The sequence below is a fragment of the Pararge aegeria genome, chromosome 20, assembly GCF_905163445.1.
Source record: "Pararge aegeria chromosome 20, ilParAegt1.1, whole genome shotgun sequence".
Classification (NCBI taxonomy): Eukaryota; Metazoa; Arthropoda; class Insecta; order Lepidoptera; family Nymphalidae; genus Pararge; species Pararge aegeria.
In genome coordinates this window covers 12,071,367-12,096,968 of record NC_053199.1, presented here as the reverse complement: position 1 = coordinate 12,096,968, position 25,602 = coordinate 12,071,367, and the positions used below count along the sequence as shown (strand labels likewise).

Here is a 25,602-nt window from a genome sequence, read left to right as displayed (position 1 = left end):
AGAATCCATAAGAGCAAGAGTAAAAATAAAGTAATTAGTTTTAATAATGATTAAAGTATGCATTTTTGTAATAATTTGTTTTAATCTCATGTTCTCATGTTTCATTCAGTCATATCATCCTTTTCCTTTTTTTCATAACAATTATTATAATACAATGAATTTGAATATAACACTAGTATGTCAAATTGAAAAGAAAGTTATGTGTAAATTATAAAATAAAGCATTTTCTTGAAAAAAAAATGCAAACAAATAAAAAGATTGCTATAAAATATAAGTAACATGTTGCCAATTGTATTGTACACAAATATCTAAACGTAAACTGATTTGACAGGACTAGAAGTAGAGCGGTCTTTTTCACACTGTATCCTTTGTAGAAAAGGATAACACTATTTTTATTCATGACAATTTAGTTCCGTTTACAGATTATGTACAAAATTGGCACCTATGTATATATAAGTAGAATTATAAAGAGTTCAATACGGCTAACATATAATTTCATTATAATGCGAAATTTAAACAACTATGCTGCTACTACGACCCGTCGCACGATTTGTCGTATCTACGAAATGTACTTAATCTATTTTTTCTCAATTGTCTTATAACCTTCACAATTTCTTTGTTTATTTATAATTGTTAATTGAATAAATCAAACACACAAAGGAATCTCTTTTTACTTAGTTTGTTTATATTTGTTTTCTTGTTTAATTTATATTTTTAAACTTTCAACTAAAAATTAATAAAAGCATTGTTTACATTACAAGACAAGTAAGAAAAAATGGAAGTGTAGTTATGCATTTTCTATTTTAGCATAGTATTTAATGTTTCATTTTAAAATTCATATTGCGTTTCAATAATTTCCGATAAGTACTGTTATCGCCTTTGGCACGACACTGCTCTCGTTTACGCATGCGCCTGAAATACCATCCTGCAGTATTAGGACTTTCACCAAACAGCTCGTGCTCTATTCTTTTCCTAGCTTCAGAACGAAACGTCGCCCTTTTCTCTAACCAGCTACTGCCGTCGACCCCGACATAGTAGCCTTTTTTGGGGCCCTTATCAGGTATTGTCTTATAATTTTCTGCTGTCATGTCTATTTTATCAGCCTGTTTATCGTTTTTAGTGTTATCTTTATGATGGGTAATATTATCTTCAATCTCGTATTTTGAATTTTCATTTTTGATTCCGCTTTCCGCGTCCTGTGACGATGCAAATGAAATTTCATCATAGTCTTTCATAAAACCGCCTTTCATTTCCCACTGTTCATACTTATTCTTCCTCTTTTGTTTTTTATTTGACTTTTGTCGATCTTTTTTCTGTTTTTCTGGTTTGTATTTCTGGTTTTTGTACCGGTTATCCTTTTGAAACTCTTCTTCACTCACTGAATAATCAAATTTACGTACAGATTCACGTTTAAAATTTTTGTTACTATTCATTTCTTTATTTTCTACTTTATATGTTTTGTTATCTTCTTTATTTTCAATCAACTTTTTTATCTTATCAGTGGATTTCAGGGAATCGGCATAGCTTACTATTTTATCTGTAGCAGAATTTTGCATGGATTCATCTTGCATATCCAAATTATCAACAACCGCTTTGGTTACCGTTTCTTGCTCATCCATTATGTTTGTATTCTTTTCTTCATTTATTTTGTGAAGTTTTGAAATATGTTTGTGTTTTAACTTCTTCAAGGACTCTTCTTCTTGCTTAAGCCTTTGATTAATTTCATCATCCAACCAACTTTTATTTTGAAGATATACATTCTTTAATTTATCAATGTCTGATATAAATTCTTTTTCATAATTAGGATCAACTAAATGGCTTTTAAGCATTTTATCAGCATCATCAAATTTATTGTCAAGACATTTGGTAAGTTTATCAATATTATCATTATTTAATGATTCTTCAAACATTTTTCTACATCTGTTTTGCTTAGAAGTCTTTTGTATATTGATTTGATAATGATTTAATGTAGTTAATTCTTTCAGTTTACTTCGCAAGTATGCATTCTCTTCCTGTAGTTTGTAAAGATTAGATAAGATTTTATTTACATTTGGTGTAGTATGCATGGAACAGTCTGTTTTGGCGCCCCACATGTGACCGATAGCCACGCCCGCAGCTGTGATAACACTTCCTAAAACAATAATGTTGAGCATAGTACTCAATCTTTTATTTCGCCTATGTACATAGGTCCTATGTTTCATATCGTTGACACTGAGAAAGCCAATGTCTTCTCTCACAGGTTCAACTTGGTCATCAGTTTTGTTTGGAGGTTGATTAGCCGATATACATTGTGTTATTTCATTTTCTGTTGGACGGATATCATCAGATACATAGTGTTCATAGAGTTGGCAGGGTGAAGGCGAATCGGGTTCGCTGTCACTAATAATAGATATCCCATCTGTGTCTTCATCTTTTTCATGGTTCTCTGCTCTGCTGAAAGCAAAGATTTCATCAAATTATTTGATATTTTTAAGCATGAAGAAATAACATACTATTTAAACAAATCGGCAAAATATTTTTCTATCAAAAATCTATTATTTTAAGTGATTGTTGAAGACAAGCACGTAAAATAATAATTGTTAAATATTATGTTCAGCACTCTGTTGAAATGTTTATACTTGAACAAATTACTGTTTATATGTTGGAATGATTAATTGATTATATTTGATTCATTTTAAACTCATAGCTAATTTGTATTCTGCCTTTGTATCTTTGGATATATTATAAGGTATAGAATAATTTTCCTTAGCTTATCAATTGCAAACAGAGACTTGAGATAAAGATAAAATCCATGACAAATTCAATATAAAATATTGTAATTCTATTCAAGTGTTGAACAACATATGACCTTGGCATATTTCTCCAGACATTAATAAACTTTATCATTATAAATGACTAGGTACATTGACAGATGCATTAAGTTAATGATAAAATAAATTATTATGCAATTCAAAGCTGTTATCACAAATATTTGGAAGTTACCAAATTAAAGTGGAATGTTAACTTTATGTTAATGAGAACATTTGGATTTACCTACAATAATGATAAACTAAATACTGTTTCACCTGTAATTCACAATCTTCCATGACTACGCTACTACGAACAGTGAACCATCTCATCCTCACATGATTTTTTTCCCAACTAACCAACTAAGTTGTACTAAGGTCACAAAAATGCCACAATGACAATCCATATACAGGACCAGATTACAAGGCTGATCCAATTGCAGCAAGAAGAGCGACAGGGAGTCCAAAAAAGCCAATGCTTTTTACCACTGTGATGGAGGAGGTCATTTAGCTTCTGGATTGTAACAGGCTTGTCATCAACATCAATGGGGAGTAAATCACTCAACTTCTTTTTGCGGACAATGTAGTCATAATAGCAGAGACTGAGTGACCTTAATACTATGCTCAATGACCTTTGCAATTTCTCAATGGGTGGGCTCAGAGTCAGTCAGCAAATGATGGAAAGAGTTATGTTAGGAGTTTCTCTACATTATCAAATATGAAATGAGAAGATCTGTAGATGAAGTAGAGTTACTGATATTGCTCAATAAGTTGCAAAGCAAGTGACAATGGGCAGGGCACATAGATCAGAGAACCAATGGATGATGGGGTGTTCAAATGGAAAGCCTGCACTGGTAGACCCCCAACCCGGTGGACAGACAACATCAAAAGAGTCACGGGGAGCTGCTGGAAACAAGTGTGGAGTTTGGAATGCCCTACAAGAGACCTATGTCCATCAGTGGACATCTAATCAGTTGAAGTGATTACGATGATGATTATGATACTTATATACATGTCATAAAATAATTATTTTAAATTTTACTATTCCTACTACTTTCCTTGCCTGAATATGGTATACAAATGAATTTAATACTTTCATAATGTAATTAGATAGCAAGGTCAGAACCCAGCACACTTTAGTAATGATACTTTAAGTACATTGTAAATTACATTTATCGATTTAGTGATGTCAGACAGTATGTTAGTTGTGAAAAGTAAAAGTTATTACCTTTCTAAAAGAGGTTCAGTAAAATCCGGAGCATCATCCCCAGGAGAAGGACTGTGCTCGAGTAACGTCCAGCTATCCCCAGACTCTGAATCACTGCGTTCGAGAATAGAACCGTCCATTTTCAACACCAATATCTGGAAATCACCACGGTCTGCATTGAAAAGTTATTTCGCTATCCTTAATAATTGCGACGCAAATGCGATTACCATTGAGATAGACTTACCGTGTAGAAACGCAAAAGTAAATTTTATACCCAAAATTAAATGTCAGGTTTTGGTCACACAAGAATTTGATTTAATATATAAATTAAAAGGACATGTTTCGTATTTGTATTTTGTTTTCTTTGTAAACAATATGTCACACTTGTGTCACTTAGCGGCCGTATTTTGTTTTTGTAGTTTGGTTTGACATTACATTTGCCAAAGAGGATATAAACGCTACAGACATTACAGACTATGCAAACTGAATCGATAGATCTAAAAATAATAAATTAGTACCACACTGTAGTATACTATCCTTTTTTTATTTATATAGCGATTAGCGTTCAACTGTAAGTGATGACGCTGCCTAAGGTGGAAGCAGCGCAGCGCGCTTGCCTAGAAGATGCCTACTCACTCTTGATTTGAAGGTACTCATATTGTAGGTACTGGGGAAAATGGAAGCCTTTCCACCAAGAACAAAGTGTATAGGATGGCACTAATTTTAGCCCTGCCAATTTGTTGTATATAAAAGTGTAATATAAAAGCACTAGCTGCTAGTCCAGTTGTTTTTTGTTAATTATTACAGCTTTTTAAATAAAAGCAGTCGTGTTTGGGGTCAGGTACGACTATTTAGTTAATATATTACTAATTTGTAAGCTCACTGGGTACGTCACTACCGATGCCACCAATTTCAATAATTATTACCACTTTAGTTTGTAAGATCATCATTAATCACCCAAAAACATTAGCTAAGAAAAAAAACTACTAGAATAACCATAGGTACATAAATTCTATGTTCTATTTTGAAACGTCCGGACTCAACCCTTACCTGAAAACCCACTTAGTCCGTAACGTCGACATAAGCACACTTATGTCCACATCCCCTATTCCCCTCCAATGTTGTCAAACCCTGAAGCTGGTCCCTAAGGTCCTTCCGAAAAAAAAGTTACACAAATAATTATAATACTTTATTTGGAATGTTTTTTATTATACTTATTTATGCTAGGGTCTTCTATAGCAAACTTTTTATCACAGGTAAATGGAATAGTCATGGCATATCTCACACCAGAAGTAACTTTTTCAACATAGTGAGAATTTTCAGCACCACTTGTGAACATATTTAATCTTGCTTTTCGTGGTTCTACAGTACTATTGAACTTTTCATCAATAAATACAAATCTACCACCTTCAAAATCAATACTATAATCTGATAAATACAGTAGTGTAGTGTAATGAAAGGATTTGTAGGAAACCTGAAAAAAATTAAAGTTAGTTATTTAATCTGAGGATCTATTATATTATGTGCAACTGCAGAACATAATACTAGCAGCTGAGGATGTGTTACAGCTTTGACCTACAGGTAGCAGACCAATTAGGGCCATACGATTTTCTTTAAGATGGGTGATTGGAAAGCTATCTATAGTAGTAATAAATGTAGATGTACTACAAAAATTAGTTTTTATCATATGATAGCGCGATTTGTGAGGAAAGTAGGCAGAGTTGATGAAATGGGTTAGGGTATATGATGTAGTGGAAGAAAGTGAGTATGCAAAACTTACAAGAAGTTGTACACAGATGAAGTTACAGCGGGCCGCTAGTCAAATATATAAAAGTTAAAACACCAAGAAAATCATAGGTTCAAAGAAAATCATAGGTTCCTTTGATTTCATCAATTGTTGGGTAATTTTGTGTATATGTATGAAAATATTCATCATTATCATTCACAGCCTATTAGTGTGCCACTTCTAGGCACAGGCTGGTTTTTGTTGTTGTCTATTATGGGAGACAGTTTGAGGGTGTCTTCTCCTAATTATCAGCTCATTTGGAAACTTTTGGAATTTGAGGATGGAGGAGGAGATATTGCAAATATAATATTAAGCTAATATTATATCTATTGAAAAGATTTGAAAAGATTTGTAGGTACTTACTTTGTCAACATGTGGATGCCAGTATTCATCATGAATAGTAACAGCCTTTTTGGCAGTCATTTCTGAGAAAAATGTTGGGTGTGTTGAATAAATTTTATTGGGCTGAAGCCCAAAGTGATGAGAGATACTGTATTTTATTTTATCTCGTACAATCTAAAACATAATTTAAATCTTTTTGCATGTGTGACATGACATAAATTGCACAATAATCTTAACTCAGTTTAATACGTGATTACAAAAACAGTATCTACATAGTAATTTATATTAAAAATAGCATAGATTGGTTTGTTTAGTATGCAATTTCATCCAGAAACAGGCTCTACTAATGAATAAGATTTACTCTGAAATTATAGTTATAGTATAGCAAATCAGAAGAAAATGTGCTAACATGCTGCAACAGCTGATCAAGTGAATTGTCATAAGTAAATAGAATGTTCTCATAAATTATGGACTTCTAGTCAATCTAACCTTTTATTATGAATTATGAATAAAATATATTGAAAATAATTTAAGCATTGTAAGGTGATTTTAAATTGTCATTATTAGGCATAAACTACTCCAAATAATTTTTTGACAATAAAGACAATTTTATGCAATATAAAAATTTTAGTTTAAATATGGATATGAAAGACTTATTCTACATGATATTCCTAAACCTTAAACTTACTCTTATAACATTGAAGTCCTCTTGTGTGAACAATTTTTTCATATCTTCAGCTTCATATATATTTACAAAATTCTGACCTAATGACATTGCACCACTGTGTAAATCCAATATAGAAACACCACCATGTGAACCTCCATACTTAAGGCCCTTTGTAGCTATTTTCAACAATTCCTCTACTTCTCTAACAGAAATAACTTTATCTGTAACAAATCTCTTGCAGTCTCTAGGAGCACAACCCTCAAACGTGTATAGCTCTTTAATATAATCTGAGGAGCATTCAACAATTTGACCTTTCCCTGGTAGAATTTCGGACTGTTTTGCAAATGTCCGAACATTATCTTTGGACGAAAAGTATACAATTATCAACAGAGATGTAATAACTACCGTCCTCGATAAAACTCTTAATGGTAAACCTTTTATTGGAGAGCTGTATAAAATATAAAGCAATTTAGTTAAAAACGTTAGTTTATCATGGTAAATATGGACAGCTATGTCAGTTGTTAATATAATTCTTACGATCTTTCAGCGGTTATTGTAGCAGGATTATTTTTGCTACTTTCAGCTTTAGCATTGTTTTTATTCCTTTTCCGTACATCACCCATGGTTGGTTATTTACCACACCACATTATAATGCAAATGTTTTAATGAACATTTATTTTAAATGAGATGCAAATGAATTTAGTTTACTTTTAATATAGTAAAAATTTTCTTTAAGTTTTCTTTTGCATGCGCGATTCGCATATAAATTTCAGAGTTAATCTATGTTTGAGATCTTTCAGGCAAGTTACAACCACAGAACAATATTACTCCAAGGAGGTTACAACTGACATCTACCATGCACAGATTAATGATTTTTCTTTTTTTAATTTATTTTACGGCTATGGATCCAAGTCCTATAAGGCCTTTCAAAAAAATATTACAGTTTAGCTTACAACTAAGATAAGTTTAAATATTACATTTTAGCTTAAAAAAGAGCTAAGGGAAGGAAATTTTCCGACGACAATTATGTAAAGGAGGCAATTTTGGCTAATTTTCGGCAAAAGATAAAAAATATTTTTACGACGGTTTAGAAAAATTAATTATAAATGTATTATGATCTAATAAATGTATTCAACTTCAGGGTGATTCTATTGAAAATAGTTTTGTTGTTTCATTTTATTTCAAACCCTTCCATTCCACGAACTTTTGGACCTCCCCTCGTAGCTAAGAACAATTTAGAGTTCCAACTAATTCACCTTAAACAAAATAAAATCAAAATCGGTTCATCCGTTTGAGATATACGATGCCACGGTCTCACACACACATTGACGCGTCAAACTTATAGACGTCCACGTCCACGATTATGCGTCGGGGATTAAAAAAGAAAACCGTTTATATCCTCTTTGGTTATCACAGGTTTGTTTACTATTGTTATAGCATTAACTCTGTGGCGATCACTCAGGGTGATTGTACGTTGCACAGAGTACTTTTAACAATTTCTGATTTTCAATTTCAATGTATGTCGAGTATTTACTCCAAATTCTCTGTGTTCTAAACCTATAATGTTTAAATATTAGTCGCTGCTACTGCCAGATATTATAACCGTCCTAAATATAATTTTTGTAGGCCATGTTTTTCGACGACGAAGATGAAGGATATCATAATCCAGGAGTCTTTCACATTGTCCGTCAAGAACTTTGTATGTAATTTTGCGCATCCTAAGAGTACCATTAGTAGTACTTTTTAATTATACAATTTATTATTCGCTTCGTTGTTTTCAGATGCGATAACTACAAATCTAACAGTAACACCATTCGGTCTCAGAACTATTCCTACACACACTGAGGATGGAATACCAATCAGGAAGCTGTATGTGTCTAACTTGCCACCTAAGGTAATGGATTATGACGATATCTAGCTGAAGATTATCGATCTTCCCAGCACATGGCCTTTGTTTGCATACAGACAGCTGTTATTCATTTCATGTGTTACTTATCAATACATCTTTGTTTTCAAACAGTCAGCTGTTATTGATTGCAGTGAATTAGATTAGGAAGTAATGAATTTAAAATGAAGTTTGAGTTATTTGTCACATTTTAAGAGGTAGAATCTTCTTCATTGGCAATTTTGAATGTTGAAAAGTTCCTCTTATTTTTAAATATTTATTTCAATTAGTTTTATTACAAATGTAAAATTTTGTAGGGGCCTAGATACCTATAGTGATATTATTATTAAATATTCCTGCCTAAAAATCTTTAAAAAAGGCGGCTACATTTTAATCAGTATAAAATAACAGTAGATGTGTACGTAGGTATGCATATATCATATGGATAAGAGGAGATGAGAATCTATAAGGAAGAATTTGTTATAAAAAAAGAAAATAAACACCACAGAAATTAATGTAAAAGTCAGAATATTTGTCAATGCTGAGTGCTGAATTTGTTTAATCACCAATTATCATTGTGGTGGTTTTTCAAGCTACAAAAACATGACATTTTGTCAGGTGTTGTTAGTTAGTTAGTTAGTTAGTTATTTTGAGATACTTTTGCCATCAATTTCATGGATAATGTTGACTGTTGCAGACTACCAGAACAGAGCTATTTGGAGTGTTTGCTCAATACGGGTTTATTAAAAGCTGCTGGCTAAGGATGGGGGACAAGGGCCCTAACAGGATCCCAACACCAACATATGCCTTTGTTACGTTTAGTAATCCAGCCGATGCTCATAAGTGAGTCAAATTTATATTTATATATGCTTTTTAAAATATATGGGTATTTTTTCATTCTGGTAAGTAAACTACATTCTGAGAACAAAATCAATTTAAGTATTTTTTTCGTAAATATTTTCTTCAACTCATTAATATTTGGTATTGGTATCTGAAATGAAATCCTTTAGTAAGGGTTGATTTAAGCATAAAATAGCACGCAAAGCAACATTTCCAAACCAGTCTCAGGTACTGATGCCACACTTATGACAGAAAGTATAACAACTTGATTCTAGTGAATTATACAAAAGTACTTTGTGTAAATTACTATCACAGCTTGTCATCAATTCTCCTTCCTATTGTTGCCTCACATTTAAAAATTTTGGTTCCAATGATATAACACTCCCTTTGCATTAATAGGTAGATAGATCTTTATTTGCATAATACACATGTATGATGGCCTCGTGAATAGCCCTACAAGTGACTGCATTTCTTATCTGGTCTGACCAACATATTGGGCTAAGGCAGCTGGGTCTTTTTCTTTCTTCTATGTTGCTGGCATTTTTCCTATCACTGTGACCGATGGAGTATCCGTCTGTATCGAATATCCAAGATTGAGATGTTGGTCTTTTGTTCATAGTACTGTTGTCATCAACAAAAGTATTTTAATAATTGGTTTGTATTTTTTGAATAACTTCATATGTTCTAGAGCTCTCCAAGCACCACTCCATGAGAAGACGCTAAGAGGTCGGAGTCTTAAAATATCACCGGCTGACAGTTGGCACCAACCATCTGAAGATCCTGATGGTAGTATTAACTGGAAGCCGCTGCAAAGTCGCAGAGAAGATGAAGGCAGTAGTACGCCTAGTTGGGACAGAGGTCAACAGGATAGTGAGTTACTATTTTTATATATTTAAAAAGGTGTGTAGTGCCTTGTGGTGACGGCAGAGAGGAATACAGTTATCTTACTGCAGGTGTTGTACAAGTTGACTAAGGGAATACAATGGAAAACAGCAGGCAGGCAGCAGCAGGATCCCCTGTGCTACAACTACCAACCTGTGAACCCAGCCTGGTGATTATGGGCAAACCTTCCAGTTCGGAGAGGCCTGATTTACTGGCTATTAATGATGATTGACATTGATGACATTTCAGTTGATCACTGTGCTCATTTAATTAGAAATCTGTCAAAATCAAGTGAATGATAATTGTTTATGTAGCTTTATCTTTTTAGTAAGTATCAATCAGGGATAATATAAATCTTTGGGAGATTATTTCAAATAGATTCAGATAGAGGTGGATTTTAAATTGGACAATGCATGTCAGGTTTTAGCCTAGCTGCTGCTTTTCTTATTTGAACGGTTTTTATTATTCCTACTGCTTGATCATATATTGTAATAATATTATCCTATCCTTCGGATGGTGAAGACATGAAAGTCTGTGAGAATGTATTGACATATGCATGTTTGTCAATCATTCATGTAGAATTATATTTACTTGTATTATTCTGTGAACAATCCATTCATTGTTTTTTATTGTGAAGTATGTTTTCAAAATGATAAAAAATAAGACATTTATACAGAGAGAATCTTTTTATTAATTTAAAGAAACTTTTTCTATTTTTAAACACACCACACCACTAAAAAGTAATGAAAAGATTTTATTTATATGGACAAGTTAGAAAAAAATTAATATACACATAATATATGTGTACAGACTTATTCACCGCGGGTCACCCAGCTAATATTTCACATAATTATATCCAGACTCAAATCTGCAAATTCCTGTCATCCCAGAGAACAATTAGTATTTATTAATTGTTTGTTAGAAGCAATAAAACACTTTGTTCATTTAATTTTTGTTTTAGGTAATAATGCAGGAGAATTGTCAGAATCAGTTGAAGCAGAAAACAGTGTCAACGCAAATGAAGAAGCTGTACGTAAACAATATGCATCACTAACACTACATATTATAAAAAAAAAAAACTATTCTGAGAGGAGACCCATGCCCTGTAGTGGGCCGGTAATAATGATAATGATAATGATGTCTTTTCAATAAAAAAAAATAATTTTGAACTAATTTAAATTGTTGTTTTTCTAGAACAAAGATGTGGATGATGATCTCAACCAACCATACAATATGCTGGATATTCTCAACAATGATTGTTTGTCACACATTCTCACCTATGTTCCTATTAGGGATCTTATCAGATCTGAAAGAGTCAGCAAAAGTTGGCAGAATATGGTTCAAGAATATTTACAGAGTGAGTATATAACATAGGTGTAAGTTAAAAGTTATGGTGCTACTTAATATTTCTTATAAACAGTTCTACACAGATTTTCTGCAATGCATTAAATATGCATGTTTCGCTCCAATACTAGAGCATTCTCAAGATATGTGAACTGTATACTGCAATATTGCTAAGCTAGCAACTAAAACGAGATTTTAGCATCAAGCATCTCTTTGATTTATTTCAATAATGAGTGATGTATTTTATTAGCAATACGCTCCAATTATAAGGTATTGGAGGGTTTTTCAATTGAATGGCATTATTGGTATATAGCGATCAAATTTTCAATTAATGTAAGTGAGGAACAGAAGCGGTCCTTAAAGAGACCCCTACTGGAACCCTACTTAAATTATTATTCTGCTTAACTACTTGACAGCGTTGCTTATCTAATCATCTAGCCCAGCTTTTTCGGCTTTTATAATTAAATAAATAAATATACTACGACAATACACACACCGCCATCCAGTCCCAAAGTAAGCGTAGCTTGTGTTATGGGTACTAAGATAACTGATGAATATTTTTATGAATAATATACATAAATATTTATAATTATTTTGTAGCTAGCCTAATTTCTAGCACCAAAATCGTGTAAGAAAGCTCTAAAGTAGCATACAACCTACATATTGCCTAAAAAAATCGTTTGAAATAACGAGACAGTTCAAAAAAAACTTCGCATGAAGTTGTAAACACACACAAACGGGTCAAACTGCACACACACTGTCATTCAAATTGATCAAATTTCATAGAACTTAACAACATTCAAACTACCTCTTTCCCTCTTACATGAATCAAAGAGACAGGATGTGGTTGCTTTACTTTATCCGGAAATATCCCGAAAATATTACTACCATTTTGTCTTTGATTAAGATTAAAAATATTGTTGCCTAGTTAGCTTTTGTGTTTAAGTAAATAAATTTAATAGGTAAGAATAAGTTAAAAAACTCTACTTTTATTTATTTGAGTTTAGCCCTTTTTTAAATTTATTGGGAGAATATAACCTTATTTAAAAAACTATTTGGCACTATCAAATCTCAGGATTTTAATCTTATTTTGGTAATAATGCACAAAAAAAATCAATACTTAGTATCCAAGTAGTTACCAATTACTTTTTTTCATACTTTATAAAGTTCACAACTTTACCTTTTTAAGTAAGGTTTTTACTTTAAGTATTTATGAAATGCCTCAAATTTCATGTTTAAGTACGCTTGAGAGCAAATTCTCTAACTGCAAAAAATCTCTTCTTTTGTTTTTTTAATTTTGTGACCCTAAGCTTGGGCGAGAGAGCTTATATCTTGACTTTATTCAGTAGTTCAAGATTTGCTAGCTCGCAATCGGAGTCGTTATGAGTATGGAAATACTTGAACGTCGTAGTAAAATTAACCTTATTGTTATCAAATTTGCGGTGAAATTAAAGAATTGTATTCTTTAACTCGGGCTTTTGCCAAAGTTTGATAAACAAAAATCCGAAGTACAGAATTTGCGACTGTAAAATGAGTGACATTGAGTCCTCCTAAGAAAAGGGCTCCTCGATTGCGAGCGAGCAAATCTACTAACGCTACAGCTAATCAGGTATTCAGGTGTTTGATGGGTTGCAGGCATTCGCATGTTCAAGACATCGTGGTGGCAGCACGTGCCGGTGACGTTAACGACGGCGGTGCTGCGACGCGTGCTATTGAGGCTTGGTAATTCGCTGCTGCGCCTACATATAGATCACCACTGGTCTGCACTCAACGACCGCACCGCGCACACCGTCGGCAAGTTCTGCCCGAACCTTGAGGAGCTCAAGGTCAGCTTTCTTATACTCATACTAGTTTTTGTCCGCGGTTTTGTTAGCGTGTAAATTTTAAAGTGCATGCGTATGTTATTCTCTTACTCCCGAAATACCTCTAAAAGCATTTATTGTTTTGTGGTGAAAAGTTAAAAAGTAGACCCTCGGGAAACGTACATTATCCAGATCCGTCAGTCGTTCTGGCGTGTTGAGATTCGTTAGTCGTTCCGTCGTGATTGAGTTCCAAACATTTCTGCACACTCATGTTCACACTCTATACTTATGTTCAGTTCATTTCTCTATACTCATGTTCTGCTCTTGTAACTTTTCACTCGTGATCAGCTCTTTTTTTTCATACTCATTTGTTTTGTTCATCTTATGTCTCTTTACACTCATATTCTGCTCAAGCCTCTTTGCACCCATATTCTGCTCATGTCTCTCATGTTTTTTTACTACTACAGCTTTTATTATTTTCATTAATTCATCCTCAGCCTGTTAAGAGAAAATACATCCTCTCTCATTTAAAAGAGGTATTAAAGCTTAGACACTCCAGGCTACTCCAATGCAGAAGGTTTTGAGCCTACCAGTAGTAGTAGTATTTGCGGTACCGCGCACATGCTACTTTGGAGGCCTATATACCTACCTATGGGTTAACAGTACCTTCCGACATGAGCCGGCGGCCGCTTTCAAAGCGGGAAAAACTATTTAAGCAAACGAAGTATAAGTAAACATGATCTTAACAATTGGTTTTTTTCCCAACAGGTAGTTGGCATGCATACGAAAAACTGGAATCCGTTGATTTATGGATGTAAAAATCTCAAAACTCTGTCATTTGTATCATGTAACAAGGTAACTTTTTTTATAAATTTACATTGAACTTTTTTTTTTTTTATAAATAAATATACTACGACAATACCCACATCACCATCTAGCCCCAAAGTAAGCGTAGCTTGTGTTATGGGTACTAAGATGACTAATGAATAATTTTATGCATAATATACATAAATACTTATAATATACAGATAAACACCCAGACACTGAAAAACATTCATGTTCATCACACAAACATGTTCCAGTTGTGGGAATCGAACCCACGGCTATGGACTCAGAAAGCAGGGTCGCTGCCCACTGCGCCAGTCGGCCGTTTTTGGCGTTTAGTATACTAATATCAACATGGTGACATTAGAAACAAATCAAGGGAAGGTCATCAGAGCTATGAATATATTTTTAAAGTGTTAATCAAGGAAGGGGGAATTGACAGTTTCAATTCTTAAATGGATGGACCATGTAAAATTCTTTTTTTTTATTTCAAGTAGTCGGTTATTATGCTTTGTCAAATTTAGGATGATAGTTTTGACACACACACATAGTGAGAATGCAGTAGTGCATAAAATAACCGATAATAAACCTATACAATTATTCCATGCGTTAGTGCGTGCGCTATGGTTGCGCAGGACGGATGACGCAAGATTAGCAAATAAGCGCACTTGCGTAGACATACGAGTTTAACTTACAGCAGATAATTCGTTTTTTTTCGTTTGAAATGTTTGAATTGTCGGGAGGATTCTTTTGTCGAGGAGTTTAATGAAAATCGGTTCAAGATGGCCGCCGTCACAAAACGGCGAATTACATATTTTCTTCACAACTCCCTCAATACAGATATCAAATGAAAGGGCTTTACTAGTAGAATGCTACGAATATGTTTAATTTCAAATCCAAGATGGCCGCCACCACAAAATGGCGAAGTAAATTGTTTTATTCGGAAAGGTCTTGACTAATAGAATAAGAGACATAATATTCTGAAAGTCGGGGATTTTTAATTTTGAATTTTATCTATTTCACTTACAGCTCACAGACTCAAGTTTGGTCCATCTGGTGAAAAAAGACTCCTGTATAGAAAGTTTGACGGTTGCAAACAATACACATGTAACAGGTCTATTCCTTACGGGCTCCAATCCACCGAAACTTTCCTCTTTAGAATTCTATAACTGTTACAGTCTTCAAGGCACCGTCTTAAGCGCGGCACTGGACAGTCTCCCCAGCCTTACCACACTAAAATTGGACGTATGTCCTGTCACAATGTGGAAAATGATCCCTTTAATACTGAGCAAGTTGACAAAGCTCCAGGAACTGTCACTCAGTGAATACACATCTGTGGAATTATGCCTCACACCCATGGGGAACGAAGCTTTCTGCAAATCTTTGGCCTGCCTGACAGAATTGAAAATCTTAAACATAAGTAGAAACATCTACATCACTAATGCTGTGTTGAAAACTGTGGCGCAGTCTTGTTCGAAACTTGAATCGCTGAATATATCGAGCTGTAATTCCAGAAAGAGCTTTCAACACCCCGGTGAGATCTCATCTACATTTATTTTATACTTAAAATCCATATCCATACTAATATATAATTATTGTGTATTTCGGCTCATCCGCTGCACTTGTATATCATGTCTTACATATATCTATCCCGCGAAGACTTAACGATTTCCCCTATAATTTCATTGTTTTATTTAAAGACCTGAAGTAATGGCTTTAAATGTTGTTTCTTGCATTTTCACTGAAACGAAATTTCGTCTATATTTCAACTACCCATTGAAGGGGATATTATTATAAACATTATTATAAATATTTATAATACTAAATCAAATTGTCTTTCTTCGATTTGTAACACTAATTGTTATTTTCTAACCCAAACATTATAAAGTGGGTAAAAAGGTTACTTACTTAAAGCTTACTTGTACAATTTCGCCATCCCTCTCTTGAAAGGTTAAGACTTAACGAATGTAGCTATCACTATCGCCTTACAATAATGTAATATACATGTAAGAACACTTTATAAGTGACTCTGATAGAATTACATGTTTTCACACAATTTTATCACTCAGTTGTGGAGGCCTGGGCCCAGCAGTGGGTTTGACCTGTTTGAATCTTGAAGCCCTTGAAGGGGTTTAATTTACTATGTTTACATTTAACAGGTGTGGGTGACGAAGGCTTGACAGCCGTGTGTACTGGTTGTTCGTCGCTGACATCTCTCGACGTGTCATACTTAGCCGCGCTGAGCGACTCTGGATTAAGTTCAGTGACGCGATTGTCGCGTCTTGTGTCACTAACTGCGCGGGGTAACCCTACGCTCTCCGCTTCACCCTTCAGTGCTGTTCTCGCCTCCTGCCACCTGCTTGAGGTATTGCACAGTGACACTTACACGGAGACTCATGTTTAAGTTCAATAGCGCGACTGTCGCATCTTGTGTCACTGACGACATACAGTGACTGTATTCTCCTTTCATCAGCTCTTTTCTAATTAGAAATAATATAATTTAATTTTTTTTTAAATGTTAAGTTTTTACTTGATGGAGGAAATAAAATAACTCTTTTATTTGTCTTAATGTTAAACTCAATAGTTTTTACTGCTTACATTTTTCTCTTACTAGCTGATACCTGCGACTTCGTTCGCGTGATTAATGTTTTTTATTCCCGCGGAAACTATCTTATTTCCCGGGATAAAACGTAGCCTATGTTCTTTTCTATGTCAAAGGCTGATGCATGCCAAATTTCATCCAAATCCGTTCAGCTGTTTTTGCGTGATTGAGTAACAAACATCCACACTTTCACATTTATATAATATTAGTAGGATCAAAGGAGTTTGAAGATTATTTATGGACCGTTGCCTATGACCGGCCGTCATTTTGATTTATTTCGAAATCTCTCAGAGGACACTCAGTAGAAAACAGTAATAATTTTAAAAACTAAATAATTAAAACACTCTGCTTCGCCAAGTTTGATAAACCCACATTCGTATTTTAATAACCCTTATTATACACAGTTGCATGAATAACTATTGTTGAATCAAAGTTAATAAAATTCAAGTTAACGCTTATTTTTCTGTCTTCAATTGTTTTTTCGCAGGAGATCGACGCCTGCGGTTGCGACAACTTGGGGGGAGAAGTGATCGTGGCTGCGAACGATGCGCTACGAACACGGCCACGCCCCATCACGTTGTGCCTCGCCGCCACCGCCGCCGCCCTTATAGACGGCCCGCAGGTCAGTCATTGTATAGCTTTCGCCTTAGTATATTATCATCATGACAACCAATACACGTTCAGCGCTGGACATAGGTCTTTTGTAACCCTAACTCGTCGGGGGTCTAACAACGCTGCAATTACCGGTGCGAGGTCACCATTCCAGCACCTCGGGACCCAACTTCCATCGGTTCGCGTACAAAAAGTGCTCGCTCGCAATCGAGGAGTCGTTATCGAGTTTGTAGTGGCATGTAAATTCTCTTTTGCTGGGCACAGACCATTCTCTTTAGGAGCTACGGAACTAAACCTTTGACTTATCCTGCTACTCTAGTAACCCTCACTGGCGGGCTTTGTTATTGACTGGTATGACGACCTTGGCGACAGCTGTATATACATATATCGTACCTATAAGGATGGAGAATAACGCTGGTACTAATGTAGTTGAGTAAAAATTACTCGCAATAAAATAAATAATATTGTCTTTGCAGCTCAACTGGCGAACTCCGACAGTCCCGGTACGTTAAATGGTGACAGCAGCGTTTCGCGCAAAAAGTCATTTCAAACATTCACTCGTCATCACTCGAAGGGATTTGTATATTGATTTTTTAATGATTAAGTAGATACATATAACGTATTACCTACATTTTTGTATGTTTACGAAAGTACCGGAAGTATTGTTGATCGAAGTATTTATATGCACATTTCTACTGGAATGGCGACCACGGACCGGTAAACGCAGCGTTTGTCGGCCCCGAACGAGGTGGGCAGACGACATCAAACGAGTCTCTGGGAGCGGCTCAAGACCGTGGATTTCGGAACTATCTACAAAAGACTTATAGTTTTTTCCCGCCCGTGCTAGCCCTGTACTGAAGTCATGGGTTTTTTGTTGTAAGAAGGCACACTTCCGAGTAGTACATGTTATAACTATGATTTTGAAAAAACTGGCTTTATTGATACGGCTAGGGATAGCGCAGCGGTGAGCGCTGTGGTTTTAATATGGAGGTCTCGTGTTTGATTCCCGGTAGAAGATTTTTGAATTTAATAGTTTTTCTCTGGTCTGGTGGTCGGGTGGGGGATCCGGCCGTGTCTAGTTACCACCCAACCGAAAAATACGTGCATCTCAGCGCTAGAAGCAGGCGTTACTTTGCGGAAATCCATGATATATTATGAAAATTAAGCTTAATTTGCTATACTCCGCGAAAAGCAGGAGAATCTGTATGGTGTAAATAATAATTTCTTCAATCCTTATACTCCGCACCAAACAGATTTTCGCCAATTTACCCTACATTGCATTACTACGTTTCACTGCGAAACCGAGAAATTGACTTTACAATGATTAATTGTTTACTTAACAATTACTCATTGTAAAGACGAAGAAACGTGCGAAGAGGGCACATTGCCCAAGATCTGTCTGGTGTGGGGGATAAGGATGGAAAAAAATATAAATCACATCAAACAGAAGAGTAGCTTGTGTAATGGGTAGTAGGATGACTGGTGAATATTTTTATGCATAATATGCATAAATACTTATAATATACAGATATAATACCCAGACACTGAGAAACATCATATAAACATATTTCCAGTTGTGGGAATCGAACCCACGGCCCTGACTCAGAAGCGCTGCCCACTGTGCCAATCGGCCGTCAAAATACTCGCGTTCCATAAGAAGATAAAGTATATAACTTTTTATTTATATTTATTTAAAAAAACCGACAGGAGTACGATACCCACAAGTTTCTGACGCTGAACTTGTGCGAGGACCGCAGCAATCCCCACCTGCGGGCAGACTTCGTTGACCGCCTGTACGACGAGAGTTCCGAAGGCTCTTTCGATGACATCTACGACCACGAGGATTTCGACGACTTCCTCGCCGGAGGTACTTTTTTAACCCACGACTCAAAAACGACGGGGTTTTATAAGTTTTACGTGTGTGTGTGCGTGTGTGTGTGTGTGTGTGTGTGTCTGTGGCATCGTAGCTCTCGAACGGATGAACCGATTTTGATTTTCGTTTAAAGTCCATTTTCTATTATATGCAAGGGCCTTTAATAGAAATGTATTTTTTTCCTGGAATAAAAAGGTGTCCTTGCTACCAGTGGCGTTCACTTCATACATGCACAAAAGAACTGCCAACATTGCTCCTATAACTCGTTTATAAGTAGGATTTTTCTATTTTACGCCATCTTTCTGCTTTATGCCTACCGTGGTGAAAAAACTACATGCTACTCTCCTTCCTACTATATATTATATTAACTAACACTTCGCCAAATATTGAGTTACTTGGTGGCTTGGATAGGGCTCGAGGGAAGGTAAAACAAAAAAAAAACGTAAGTTAGAACCCTTTATCCTAACTAATATTTTATTCGTTTTTGTTTGCTTTTATGTCTATACGTCCTTTCTTCGCGCCCTTACCAAGCTATCACTCAACTTGATTTTTAGCAAAGAGTTAGTTGAAAGGATGGAGTGTAAACATAGGCTACTTTTATCGCAGGAAACCAAACGTATCTAACGTAACCGGTATGTTTACCTTAGATACGTTATAAACGCGAACTTTAGAACGCGGGCAACGGTTTGTATTGAAGTAATATTATAATAACCGTGTTTGTGCGTGTGTGCGTGTGCGTCTGCGTGTTCTACTCAATACATTTGTAGGGTATTGAATAGAACACGCACACGAATGGTTAAATACTATCGTACAAGATATAGCGCTATTAGTTATTATTAAACTGTCATATGGTGCAGGCAAAGCAGCACATAATTAAGAACATAAATAAACAACGACTTATATTGAAGCATCAAAAACCACTCCCTGTCCCTGCATACTATTTAGCAGTTGACAGTAATTATTATACCTTAATGTTCTAAGCGTTCAGTTGCGTGTGCTGGGTTTCTTACCAGGGTATGCATGTATGCATACAGCAGGGAAATTGCATAAACGGCAAAAATTCTCCTATACGAGTTATAAATAAATTTTAGGGTAGGCAGTGCTTTTGTTCATGTATGAAGTGCACGCCACTGTAAGCGTTCACCATGAAATGGGACAAAAATTGTGAGCTAGCAATCCGCGGGTGTAAAGTGAGACGTGCGCGGGGCGTTTTCACTGTTTTTGGACACAATGCACTGCATACTATATTGAATGAATAAGACTGTATTTTCTTAATTCAATGCATAATAGAATACAGTCGTCACATTGGCTCCTCTTTTTCATACGATGCGACATCCTCTTTTCTCTTTGCTATTACTAAAATCTATTCTCCCATTGGGAATGGCCTTTAGTCCAACAATGGACTGTAATAGCTATAATTTGTTAATTTTTATTAGGGTTTGTACCTACACTTGAAGGAATTATAATTTTATAAATTTAAAATGTATATAAAAATTTATTTTTTTGCGATTGCCAGTGTCGCAGGTTCAAATCATGTCGGTTCCGAAAATTTTTATATGCATTTTAAATTTATAAAAATGTAATAGCTATTTATGTAGCGATTGAACACGCTGATAGGTACTCGCACCATCAGAATTGACTCTCTGTATGATCTAGTAACACACAGCTAAAACTGAACGGATCCGGTCATTCTATTTACGACCCTCAGCTGGGCATAACACTCCGTCTAGTGAAGGTCATATCCACCCGATATTATACGTATTTTGAGTCCTGCTGCCGTGCCATTACCAATATTTGTTTTTTTTTAATTGTTTATAGATGATGACATGTTCTTAGATGACGACGATGATGATTTAAATTACGAAGAAATCCTCGGGATCCCCCCGGCCGATATGCTTCTGCTTTAATATAGCTACTTAAGATTATTAACCTGCTAGAGTCTTCCCGTTTATAATTCTGAAGCGAAGGCAGAACCGCAGAGTCTTACCCTGCGTCTTCACGCAGGTCGCAAAAGTAAACGCCGTCACGGAAGCGGTTTTGATCTTGCGTTTGGGAGTTTTTAGATTTTTGCTTGAGTTGTGTATTAATTTAAAAATATATATTTGTTTCTCGTCATTGTTCTCCACCTGTGATAACTGTATATTATTTTTTTTCACCAAGCAGTTAATGTTACAAATATTTTTACTGTACTTATCATAAAGGAGTTCATTTTTATCTCTCATTATTGAGATTTGCAGGAGGACTCATTGTTTTTATTTTTATTACCATTTAAAATATCTAATTACGCACTTTCTGGAAAGTGTAACAGGATTTGAACAAACAGAACAAAAGATTCTAGATTGTCTTCAAACCTGAGTTAAGGCTTACGTGCCGGCCACGGGACAGCAAATTCACACGCGATATGAATAAATGTATGGGTGGCCGCGCCGACGATCGCTTTACTCGGACCGTTTTTATGTTTTCATACAATTTCATTCGTTAGATTCGCTTCGCCGGCCGCGTCGCGAGTCCCGTGTCCAGTACGTTATGTCAGATGGTACTGTATTGGTCGCGCGTTTTTATATATATTTTGCCCATCCATTAATAGCGTTATTTTTAGCTTTCTAACGTACATCATCTTCGTTCCAAAATAATGTTTCGAATTTGTCATATTTATTTGTACATTTATTTTTAGCATGACCTCGCGTTACTTATGTACTGGTCTACTGCAGGAAACTATAACCGCGTGTTTCCACTAATAATCAGTGGCGCTAGCATGTGCCAAGACAAGTTTATGTCTACCCATTATCTCGTCTATCGAGTAGAAAAATACGAGTAATGGGGAGAGATAATTATCTCTTGGCACGCCTTACAGGAATGTTAGAACGCGCGACAAACAGGTTACCATTGTGACGTAGCCTTAATCTGGTTTCCTACTGATTATGATTTACTTTAATATACATTTAAAAAGTCTGAAATATTGTGATAGAATATAAATTGTTCCAGTATCTTCATTTCATATCTGGTATTATTTTGTATAATAAATAATATGTAATAAATCGAAATGTAGGTGTTTTGCTGATCGCACATTACAAGGAATGCATTTTTCATTACTGAAATATAATTACGTATCACATGCCTCTTCTCTAAGGAGTCTCGGGAATGTTTCTGAGCATAGACCCGCCACGCAACTCCAATGCGGGTTGGTGGGCTTTAGCGACTATTAACACAAGTAAATGATAACCGACATGACTGACAGGACTGACATATTAACGTGCTCTCCGCAGCACGGGGGTTGACAAAGCCAATTACCTAATTATGAGCTGGTATTGAAAATTCTGTAACAGAAAATACACCATACGTTGTAGTTAACCACTAGACCAACAAGGCAGTAAAATATAATAATGCATAATGTGCGACCAGCATAAAACTGAAAGATTGCATATTTCCTGTTGTTTGTAAACTTGTGTTATACTGCACAACTTTATTAGAAAGACTATAAAAGTACATTTTAATGCCTCATAGTACCAATTCATTATAGAATTTGTGCATGCTTCAAGCATTATATTTATTGTAAATTCTTGATCAATATAAATAGAACACCCAGAGTATCCAAGCTAGTTGAATAGTTGACTATGACAATAGGACGGGGCCGTTTAATGCTGTGACATTATCTAATTATATCATAATTGTAATAAGATATAGACTTGAAAGAAACGTTATTATTGTTACACATTTAAAAAAAAGTCTGCCACAACCAGGATATGCAATAGAGCCATGGAGGTTATGAAAAGAATTTAACAAGTATGTATTTTGTTACTAAGATAAACAATAATACTCATTACGGTTATTAAATTGTTATTATATTAAATGCCATAAACATTTTATTATTTTCTGCAATTTATTGATTTTCATTTTTTTTTTTCAAATTCTTAGCATTGCTTAAAAAAAAAAAAAAAAAACACTATTATTAGAAGATCTGCACACACAGCCATTATCAGGAGATGCGATAAACCGAATGTCATTACGATTTCATGTTTTGGGTGTGCGAGTACTCAGTAATAAATACATACTGTTTACCATAGCTCTAAATAATTATGCCATAGTAGTAGTCAAGCTAACGTGTACTTCACCTAGGCAATAAAAAAGTAAATTGTTCCATATTTTGTATAAGAATAAAAATAAATTCACTAAAAATTTATTTGATCTAATTTTGATATACCCAAATAAACACCGATTTAGTATTTAACTGCGGCTAGTTTGGCTTGGCATGGTATGACTTGGTAAAATATACATTTACCAGTTGATTGTTATGCTGTTGATATAACTTTGATCTTTTTATGTTGTTTCTAATTGTAGGCAAAGAGATTCGTTTACACCTGCACTGAATACTTTTGATACGTTTTTCGCGATTTTATATTACGTAACTGTATTATTAAATTTTATGAACTTATAATGTTGCATTGTAATCAACAAAGTAGTTTTTATTTTAATTTTTTTTTATCAAGAACTGAGTTATGTTTTAATCACAATTTAATCAATATTATATTTTTAAGCTTTTTTCCTATATGGGGATGTGTTAAATTTATTTTAGATAATTCATAATGTTTTTGTTAACAAACATCAGCACAAAGCAAAGCAATAATTTAAAACATGATATTATTTATCCATTCTTTTAAAAAAAACATTGATGTTTATTATTTCAAGTCATGTAACACTTATTTAGTTTGTAATAGCTTTGTGCACTCAGTTATTTTTTGCAGCTGGAAGAGTTTTATTTTTCAATTTGTTTAGATTTCAATTAACTTGAACTAGAAGTGATCTGTGTTCAGTGATATTTAGAGAAGAGTATATTTTCATGGTTCATATAGTGATTAATGTTTTTAGATTTGCATTTTAGGATAGTCATCGTGCATGAATATAAATATGGTTTGTGAGGAGTTCTTAGTTATTTTTATACCTTATTTGTTTGAACATCATTAGTGAAAAAAAAACAAATACAAAAATTTTCCTTTCAAAATATCTTTTTATTTACACAACCTAATAGTAAAAACAAAATAATTCATCTAATGTGATCTCTTTGTTATATTAGTTGATGTATGCATACATTTTGTATGAAAACTGATTGAAGAATAATTGTGGTAAGGACAATGATTATTGAAATATGAAAATTATGAGTTTCACAAAACATCTGTTGGTTCTTTTAAATATCAACTGAATTCTGTAAATTGATACAATGGTCTCACGAGCAATTGAGGAATGGCTTAAATCACAAAGGCTCAAGGTACACAGAAATTTGCTGTAACCTGCTTATTTGCACTGTATGCATTGTCATATTATATTGAATTATTGCAACAAAATATGCTGTAATGCACCCCACTTCTGTGATAGAAGAGGGTACCTATGAAGCGGTGATAAACCAATCAGGTTTTTGACAATGATACATAGATAACTATGCAAAGAGAAAATATTCGTGTTTTTTGTATGTTATAGATAAACTTAACTAATGAACTGATTTAAAAAAAATTACCAACAGAACGCTACATTTTTAGCAAGGCTAAGGCTGTACTTTATTTCAGTTGTAGATTAAGAATTCAGCCTGGAATAATGTTATTTGAAAAGCAAGCAAGAAGAAATTATTTTAAACAGCTACTTTATTCACAATTCATAGTTATCATTGGTATACCGGAGGAAGAAGTACAATATATCACTTCTTTACTGCTTAATTAGGTTAGATAGACCACATATTAAATTTTGGTTGCAGCGTGAAGGGTTAAGCCTCTCCAATAGAGAACGGTTGTGCCCAGTCTTTAGTTAGACTTTGACAACATGCTATGGATTATTGATTTAATGTGTTCCTACCGCTTTGGATGATATTGATGTTATACAGATACTTAATGTAGTAATAATATTTCACAAGACAAGTTGATTCGTACAAAATATATGAACTGAAGACTAGGTTGTCAGTTTTTTTAATATTTCTTTCATTCTTTGCTATTGATGGTTTCATCTGTCTTTGAGCACATAGGAAGGCATTTTTGATTAATCTAGGAAGGATTTGTACACAAAGCTATAATTATTAGTATGATAATAATCAATTATTTCAAATTATCAATATTTCAACCTCCCATTGTAACAACAATCCATATATTTATGGATTGTTGTTACAA

At 34.5% G+C, this 25,602-nt stretch overlaps 3 protein-coding genes across 6 annotated transcripts; 1 reads left to right on the top strand and 2 right to left on the bottom strand.

Annotated features, from left to right (window-relative positions):
* Positions 1-364: 364 nt before the first annotated feature.
* On the bottom strand, positions 365-4,411 carry LOC120632487. Of its 3 annotated transcripts, none has more exons than XM_039902289.1 (3): positions 4,238-4,411; positions 4,015-4,165; positions 365-2,433 (listed from the first exon to the last, which is right to left on the bottom strand). In XM_039902289.1, exons 2-3 carry the CDS (start codon positions 4,131-4,133, stop codon positions 816-818), a joined length of 1,737 nt encoding a protein of 578 aa, XP_039758223.1. In that variant the 5' UTR covers positions 4,134-4,165; positions 4,238-4,411; the 3' UTR covers positions 365-815. The 3 variants fall into 3 exon arrangements, with proteins under 3 accessions (XP_039758223.1, XP_039758222.1, XP_039758224.1); XM_039902288.1 differs by having other exon boundaries at positions 4,015-4,148; XM_039902290.1 differs by having other exon boundaries at positions 365-2,430; positions 4,015-4,148.
* Positions 4,412-5,167: 756 nt separating this feature from the next.
* LOC120632489 (2-oxoglutarate and iron-dependent oxygenase domain-containing protein 3-like) lies at positions 5,168-7,623 on the bottom strand. Its single transcript, XM_039902294.1, has 4 exons — positions 7,326-7,623; positions 6,810-7,236; positions 6,143-6,295; positions 5,168-5,467 (listed from the first exon to the last, which is right to left on the bottom strand). The coding sequence occupies exons 1-4, from the start codon at positions 7,409-7,411 to the stop codon at positions 5,183-5,185; spliced, it is 951 nt and encodes a 316-aa protein (XP_039758228.1). The 5' UTR covers positions 7,412-7,623; the 3' UTR covers positions 5,168-5,182.
* A 640-nt stretch (positions 7,624-8,263) lies between these two features.
* On the top strand, positions 8,264-23,970 carry LOC120632500. 2 transcript variants are annotated; one of them, XM_039902309.1, is made up of 14 exons: positions 8,264-8,487; positions 8,570-8,682; positions 9,371-9,516; positions 10,202-10,383; positions 11,357-11,424; positions 11,590-11,752; positions 13,375-13,565; positions 14,310-14,396; positions 15,396-15,900; positions 16,526-16,731; positions 17,456-17,590; positions 18,057-18,083; positions 19,288-19,447; positions 21,272-23,970. In XM_039902309.1, exons 1-14 carry the CDS (start codon positions 8,418-8,420, stop codon positions 21,358-21,360), a joined length of 2,142 nt encoding a protein of 713 aa, XP_039758243.1. In that variant the 5' UTR covers positions 8,264-8,417; the 3' UTR covers positions 21,361-23,970. The 2 variants fall into 2 exon arrangements, with proteins under 2 accessions (XP_039758243.1, XP_039758244.1); XM_039902310.1 differs by lacking the exon at positions 18,057-18,083.
* The last annotated feature ends 1,632 nt before the right edge of the window (positions 23,971-25,602 follow it).